Genomic DNA, 8,105 nt, shown 5'->3' with positions numbered 1-8,105 from the left:
GCATTATAAATAAAATGTATTATTATTATTACTGCTTGTTTCTCCTATAGTGAAACATGAGCCCCTTTACCTTGATGATGTCAGTGCTGTGAAATGTTCTGGCAGGTGACTTTCTATGCACTATGTAGGAAGTATCAAAGGAGTTACTTGATGTTAACTAAGCTCTAAATAGTTTAAATGTTTAAATGGTGTTTTGAATCATTTCAGTCTGTGTTACTTGCTCGGCATGCAGTGGTTTTTGTGGCATCTGTCTGTGTCTGCTGTGTTGTGTAACACTTTGTGTCCCAAGCCACACCCTTCCACACCTCGTGACAAATAGTAGTTACAGCTGAACTGGGCTCACATATATAACAGAGCGGCAGCAGCTATGGAGTAAATTATCTTCAGGACAGAACAAGTATCAGACTCTCCAGAAACATGTTATGGACAATATTCTTACTACTCAATGGATTGCTTATACTAGTTCTACTTTACTCCACTCGCACAAGGTAAAGCCATTCATTGATATGTTGATATTTGTTTGTATGTATATGTTCTATAACCCTCTTTCTAACATTATCATAGTTTTACTTTCTTTATGTGTGTAAATGAATGTTCTTCGGGTAATTCTGTTTGCAGGCTTGCTTTCCTTGAACTGCCCCATGAGGGACAAATAAAATATTTTGAATATTAATGAACTGAATCTGCAGATATCCAATTATTAACAATGGTGCATTATATAGATTGTAACAGATTGAGTCTGAAGGTCTGAAATACTGCAAAAGCATATTTATATAATGTAATATAGAAAAGCTTTACTATTGTTATTTTACTTAAAAGTTAAGTCAATTTGATATTAATTTATTTTAATATTATATCAGAATATCTCTTCATTCAAATATTGATATTATCTGACTAATAGACTGAACAATGCTGACTGTTAAATGCTGATTCTCCACATTTAGTTTTGATAAAGATAAAGAAGTATAAAGCACATTTTTATGGCTTATACTGTGACTTATGCTTTTCAACCACACAATAGGAAGCTCTTATGACATGACATTATAACATGACTTAGATATAACTGCAAACCTGTTGGTTGAGATTCATTACATATTTCAAAGTACACACCCCAACTCTTATCACATTGCTGTTTTTTTAATGAGTTTCCTTATACCTGAACAGGAAAAAAAATGAGCCACCTCTGGACAAAGGTTTAATTCCATGGCTGGGTCACGCTCTTGTGTTTGGAAAAGATGCTGCAAAGTTTTTGGCCAAGATGAAAGAAAAACATGGGGATATATTCACGGTATGTTCTGAGAGACTGTGTGTTGTAGAACTTTAATATCCAAATATGAGAATTTTTAGGAAGTGAGGAGCTCTTTTTACTGTTTAAAGATTTGACTGTCAAAAATATGTATGGTAGGTTTGAAATAACAGGGCCAAAGATGTTTTGCATACAGAAACAAGAAAACTGTCAACCGAGAACACCAAAAATGCTTTTAATCAGAATATATGTAAAACGAGTACTGCAGAAACTACCCATTATTTTTCCAATGGAGAACAAAATGTTTCACTGAGTAACCCTTCTAGCAAAAAACTTCACATAGCTGCGGATTTAAAGACAAAAACGTAGACAATTTTCTTTAAAGGAACTCTAATAAGAACTGAAATTGAAAACAACAAATATTGGAATAACTAAAATGATGTCCTCCCAGGTCTGTGTTGCTGGGCATTACGTGACGGTGCTGTTGGACGCAAACTCTTTCGATGCCGTGCTGAATGACACAGTCTGCTTGGACCTCACTCGCAGCAGAAACCAGCTCCTAAAAAGGATCTTCAGTCTGCAGCTGCCGAGCATGAAACCTGCAGCAGAGAGGAAATGGATGGAAACGTAATGAATGCATGTTTTAAATACAGACTTCACGGTTCACTAAATGAATGAGAGAAAATGTTTTAAATGAATGTTGCAAATCTAAATATGAATTTATAATTTCCTCAGGCATTTTCAAGGCCTCCATCTTTTCAAACTCAGCAGTTCCATGAACACTCATCTACAGAACCTGCTGCTGAGTGACCAGAAAGGATGCAGCCCTTCAGAGTGGAGACAGGATGGACTCTTTAGCCTTTGTTACAGCCTGCTCTTCAGGTATCACACAGCTTTTTAACCTTGCAAAATACTGTAAATTAAATAGTGTGAGTGTTTATACTACAAGGTGCGGCAGTATATTTGAATATTTTTAACTTTACTTCTGTGTTCAGGGCTGGTTATCTTACATTGTTTGAGAGGAAAGACAACACTTCTACAGTCTACAAAGAGTTCCGCCAGTTTGACAGTCTTCTCACCAAATTAGCTCGCTGCTCACTCAAACGAGGTAAGCTGCACAAAAGTGAAACAAAATACAATCAGTACTCTAAATTTCCTGTCTGACTTCATGTCTACACGGTGCAGAATCATATGTATCAATTTATGTCGGATCTCTTAACAGGGGAAAGCAAAATAGCCAACTTATCCCGGGAGCGACTGTGGGAACTGCTGTCGCCAGACTGGGAGAGCAAAGAGTCAGAGTCAAACTCCTGGCAGCAGAGCTACCGTCATTTCCTGCAAGAGGAGGGAGTGGATGCAGAAATGCAGAAAAGAGCTTTACTCTTGCAGCTGTGGACTACACAGGTGAGGTTTATTGTCTGCCTCTCTCTCTCTAACACACACACACACACACACACACACACACATGAACCAGACCACACACTAATACCAAAACATACAAACTTTCCACACCCTGACTGCATACTAGAATTCCTAGCCAAGGTATTCAGCGTGCCAACAATGCAGAAGTAAGAGGTAATGGATTCCTCTCTGCCAGCTAGTCATAGATACCTGTCTGAACCTGTAGAGCAGAGTTTTGCCAGTTTTTATCAGGTGAATCAGTTTCTGTGACATTGAGGTTTACTAATTACAGGTTAAAACATCACGTAAAGGAATTGTGTTAGTCAGCTGAAGTTACTTCCTCTTTTCCTCACAGTTTTAGGCACTCAATTGTTCTGTCAGGTTTACTGCTGACTGCAGTGCACTGGAGTTGTTGTCTAACCTGTAGGCATAGGATGTTTAAATACAGTATATAAAACACTCTTGGGATAGTTTGCCTTTACTTTGGATTAATCCCTAACTCTTAACTGCACCCATCAATAAATCTTCATGTCAAATGTTATTCTTTTCTCTGGTTTCAAATAGCTACAGTGTACAAAGTGCTCAAAGTGCACAATATTGACACATGAGTGAATACAGAATTGTTGCTTCCTCGGCTCCACCAGTCCAGAAAAAGTTCAAATTAACATGGTGTCATTGCTTTGTGCTGCCAGGTGGGGGAGATAGCAGGCTGTTTGATTGTCTTCACTGTCTGCTCTCATATGCTACATTTTACCAGTGATAGCTCCAGCCCTCTGATAATCTGCCAGTCTCACTGGAACAGCAATTGTTCACCCAGCAACACCAGTGTACAGTATTTAAGCAAGGAGAAACCCTTTTGCCAGGCCACCAACTGTGGGCTCTCTCAGAAGCTCTTCTGGTTTGGGAAATACCGAGTATGTTTGTTTGTGCTTTATCATGTCTGCTGGGATATTGAAGCACACAGTCTCAGTCTGAAAGGGGGAAACTGGAGCAACACTGCAGAGAATAGAGGGATTAGATGTGAGAGTAGTGAGACGTGCTACAGTGAATATGGCTTATACATGTGTTACAGGCAGACTGAGATATTTCAGAGCGCGATGTGAGGATTTCACTAAAGCCACCTACCACTTCATCATGGATCCTCCTGCACATGTTGGTGGTTGCTGTTCTCTTTCCTTTTGAAGTTATTTACTGAAACATATATCAACTTAAATGGATGGTGATTTAATGTGTTGTGGTGTCTGTACACCCACATTGGTTATTTTAATGTTAATATTAAAAGTCACTGTATGGAAGATCAATCAAGTTATACCCTAAAGAAGTAGTATGACATTAAGTTGCAAGGGTTCAGCTGAGAAGATTTAAATCTTTCTCAAGTATTATACACTAAATATTTAACTGGAGCCAGCAGCAGGGTAACTTAGCTTAGCATAATGACTGTAAACAGGGGGAAACAGCTAACCTGGCACTGTCCAAAAATGCCTACAATATATCTCATTTGTTTAATCCACATAAACTGAGGTGTAAAAACTACACTACAGTAACCACATGTATCACACAGACATGCAAGTGATATCAATCTTCTCATATAACTCTTGAAGCATATTTTAAGAAATGCCAATGTATTAGTCTAAAATTTCATAACCGGCTGCTGTTAAAGTAACCAGACACATCATTATCTGAAGCATCAGACCTGGTGATCTAAAAATCTAAGAAGGCAAAAAAAAAAAAAAAAACACATTGTGATGCACCCTTAGTTGCTTTGGGGCATTTGACCTGGTTGTCAATGGAGAGTTGACCTGAGATGTGCAGAGGTAAGAAGAATAGCTCCCTTAACCCACAGCAATTACTGTCTGACAGGCTCAGGTGCCTCTTCCCGAGAGGCTGACAGCAGTCTCTACAAAGTGTGGACTGATTCACTGTCTTCTCCTCATATCAGTCATATTCAGACAGCATTACAGAGAGCTGACAGAGAATATTAGTTGAAATATTACCAAAAGTAAAGTCAGACGTATTTCTATGATATAGACATTTATTGTACACATATACAAAACACACACTGAATTTTATTCATTTTTTCCTACTAGTTTATATAAAAGCTTGAGTCTGTGCTTAGTTGCGTGTTGCTTCTTTCAGTGTAATGCTGGACCTGCTGCCTTTTGGCTCCTTGGCTTCCTGCTCACTCACCCTGAGGCCATGGAGGCTGTTAAATCAGAGATCAGACGCCTTACTCTCCAGGACACTTCCCTACAGCATCCCCCCATCAACCCACTAGAAGCACACAGCACACCTGTGCTTGGTACGTAACAGCTGCTAGCAGCCTTATTCACTTGAGCTCTTCCAACTTGGGGTTTAGCCACTCCAGTGAGATGGAAACAAAGGCTCATTTGACTTGTTGGAAATAACAAGATAAGTGCAGCATACTGAAGCAATGACAGTGACAATAATAGTTTGACCTTTGATTCAACTAAATAATGATTGCCTTTTTATATAATCACATCTGTGCAAATATTTGTACCTCTCCAAATTACGCTCGAGGGTGCCACTGATTTAACTCACGCTGACACCCGTCTGACATCATCCACTCTGCTGTCCTTTTCATTCTGCAGATAGCGTTCTGAGTGAGACCCTACGGCTCACCGCTGCTGTAATGATCAGCAGAGAGGTGGTGCAGGAAAAGATCCTGCACATGGCCAGCGGACGAGAGTACCACCTCCGACGGGGGGACAAAGTGTGTCTTTTCCCTTTTCTCAGCCCTCAAATGGACCCACAGATACACCAAGAACCACAGGTACTTTTGTGTGCAGGCCCAGAGTGTACTAACACAGCAACATGAAAATACAACAGTTCTTGTGATAAGCATTGGAAATGGAGCCTCCATCATCATTGTACATACACTTGTGTACCTTCATTGTGATATTTTTAAGCCATATTAGGGTGCACAGGATTAACCAGTGTGTTTTGAATCACTGATGTGAAATGCATCCTTTGGGATAAGCTGCTAAATGCCTACAAATTACACAACTAGTTGACTAGCAAGAGAGCGAGATCAATTCCCAATGTTTACACTGTTTGTTTGTCTTCAGTGGTTAGAGGTGATATTTGCATATTATTTTTTAACAGAAAATATGTATTAGGAGACACATGATCGTATAATTATAAGCATCAAACTCATTCTTTCATATTTTTTTTTCTTGTCTCTTCTGAACAGATTTTCAAGTATGATCGCTTCTTAAATGAAGATATGACAGTGAAGGATAAATTCTACAAGGATGGGAAAAGGCTGAAGTATCACACCATGCCCTGGGGTGCAGGGAGAAACATGTGTGTTGGGAGAGAGTTTGCGGTTAAAGCCATTAAACAGTGAGTGTAGAAATCCTTTTTTTTGTTTTGATTTATATCTTTCCATGATGTACACTCACGATCAAAGCATTTCCTGCAATTTCATCCTGATTGCCAGAGCAAACCAGCAAAATCCATCTCCACATAATATTCCGCCTGTTATCGTTTCAGTCCTGCTTTCATGTCCTCTATCATCATTAGCAACAAGCTGTAATATAGTAATTGCTTATACTCTGTAATGAACTTTATAAAAGAGGCTAAGGGCAATAGAGGACAGTCAGTTGGGAGAGTCATATCTAGTTACAAAGGTTAAAGGTCAATCCTTGTAATCTTTAACAGCTGGTTACTTAATATTGATGTGTAGAATGGGAATTAATTATATTTTTTTGGCATTTTGCTATTTTTTTAAACCTGCCTTTGCTCTTATTAATATTGTCTAATGAGTGTAATGTTTATCAGTGACTGGTGGGTTGCCTGTTTTAAAATACTCTGCTGCTTCTGTCTGTAGATTTGTGTTCTTGCTCTTGACCCATCTCGATCTGGAGATGTGCGACCCGGAGGCAAAGCTACCACCAGTTAATCCTTGTCGCTACAGCTTTGGGATGCTCCAGCCGGATGGAGATCTGCAGGTCCGATACAGACTGAAGAGGACACAGCATGAAATCTAACTTGATAACTTGATTAACTGTAAAAAGAAATTTTGTTTGATAAACCTTTTAATCGTATGTACTTTTGCACTATTTATTCTATGTTATATTTACTCAGTGTGTCTATATATCATATTTAAATTTGTTTGTTATTAATTTTTTTAATAAAAAAGGAAAAACAAAGTAAACCTGACACATTTCTCATTTTTTAAATACGTTTGTAACTACAAATTGCCTTTGGGTCCACCTAGTTGAAAATTCGTAGGCTAAAGTCCCCCCTCCACTCAAAAAATATGATTTACTTATAGTTTCTCCACTTGATGTTTGACCTGCAGAATGATGTATGTGCAGAGTTTGACATGAGCTGCTTGAAGAGAGGATGTTTGGAGGATTTTGTCTCATCACAGCTAGTTTGGAAGCGTCAACGTCCAGTTTGCAACTCACAGAAATGTACAAATACAGTGCGAATGGACCTAAAGAGAGAGTTAAGTGAGAGGCATCTTGTATCTCCCATCAATAGTTAAACAATGAAGATATATATTCATAGATTATGTATCTTTCAGTGAGGTAAAGAGGGATTTATTTTGTTTGTTTTTAATGTTGACTCTTAAAACATGTCTGGAAGGGATCATTAACAAAATGTGGGATCAAAAATGTTGAGTTGCTTCTTATGTGTAAATGGAGTTCATTCACCAATAAGTGCATTTACTCAAGTACTGCACTTAAGTATCGTACAATTTTGAGGTCCTTGTACTTTACTTGACTTTTCCCACTGTGTGCTACTTTCTGCTCCTCTACATTTAGATGGAAAATTTCACATAAATAAAACATAGGCGTAGAAAAAACAAAGCACTGTTAAAGATGAAACCAGAGGTTCCCCCTTTTGGCTTGTAACTGCTTACAGAAAAGCCGAATGCGAATACTCACTCTACCACTCCTTATATGTATATGGAGATAAGTGGAGGGCACACCTATACCCTCATCTAATGAAAGCATTACATTGAGTTATGTCCCATATTAGAAGCTTGTTTAAATCCTTTGCTCTGAACATGCACTATCATTGATTTCTTTGGTTGGCTCTGTGCCTTCAAATCACATGACCTGAGATCATACACAGGCCTATATTTATCCATCATTCTATGTGCACTATCATTACATCATGCTTTTTTTTCATCTTTATGAGCTGACAGTAGTACACCCTGGTTTTAACACAACAAGAGAAACAGACTTGGGCACACAAGTCTTATTTTTACTATACATCCAGGCGTCAAGGCGCGGTGCTGAAAGAGTTAAAGAGATGTGGAAAGGAGCTTCTGAGCTGCCATGGATCGCGACCTTCAGAGAGATGCGTGTGCCTACACAGCTGACTGGGAAACACAGGTAGTCTGTCCAAACGGGCTGTCGGCATACTTGTTGATCTCCTGGAGAAACAGCGGTGCGATATGCGGAGCAGGAAGCCGGCGGGGAGG

General features: G+C 38.9%; 1 protein-coding gene across 1 annotated transcript; it reads left to right on the top strand.

The window, feature by feature from the left end:
* The first annotated feature begins 367 nt into the window (after positions 1-367).
* ptgis (prostaglandin I2 (prostacyclin) synthase) lies at positions 368-6,755 on the top strand. The gene is made up of 10 exons (XM_035662017.1): positions 368-488; positions 1,165-1,288; positions 1,698-1,873; positions 1,982-2,128; positions 2,242-2,354; positions 2,469-2,650; positions 4,784-4,946; positions 5,257-5,438; positions 5,859-6,010; positions 6,498-6,755. Exons 1-10 carry the CDS (start codon positions 418-420, stop codon positions 6,655-6,657), a joined length of 1,470 nt encoding a protein of 489 aa, XP_035517910.1. The 5' UTR covers positions 368-417; the 3' UTR covers positions 6,658-6,755.
* Positions 6,756-8,105: the final 1,350 nt, after the last annotated feature.

Source organism: Morone saxatilis, unplaced genomic scaffold, assembly GCF_004916995.1.
Source record: "Morone saxatilis isolate NCDOM2014 unplaced genomic scaffold, NCSU_SB_2.0 Contig18, whole genome shotgun sequence".
NCBI classification, from domain to species: domain Eukaryota; kingdom Metazoa; phylum Chordata; class Actinopteri; family Moronidae; genus Morone; species Morone saxatilis.
Note: the sequence above shows the minus strand (reverse complement) of the source record. Positions and strands in the feature narration are given on the sequence as shown.

Bases quoted from the DNA above. Each gene is read 5' to 3' on its own strand.
- ptgis (XM_035662017.1), top strand. From the start codon at position 418: ATGTTATGGACAATATTCTTACTACTCAATGGATTGCTTATACTAGTT. The intron at 2,355-2,468 runs GTAAGCTGCACA...ATCTCTTAACAG, and splicing joins TCGCTGCTCACTCAAACGAG to GGGAAAGCAAAATAGCCAAC. The intron at 5,439-5,858 runs GTACTTTTGTGT...TCTTCTGAACAG, and splicing joins AGATACACCAAGAACCACAG to ATTTTCAAGTATGATCGCTT.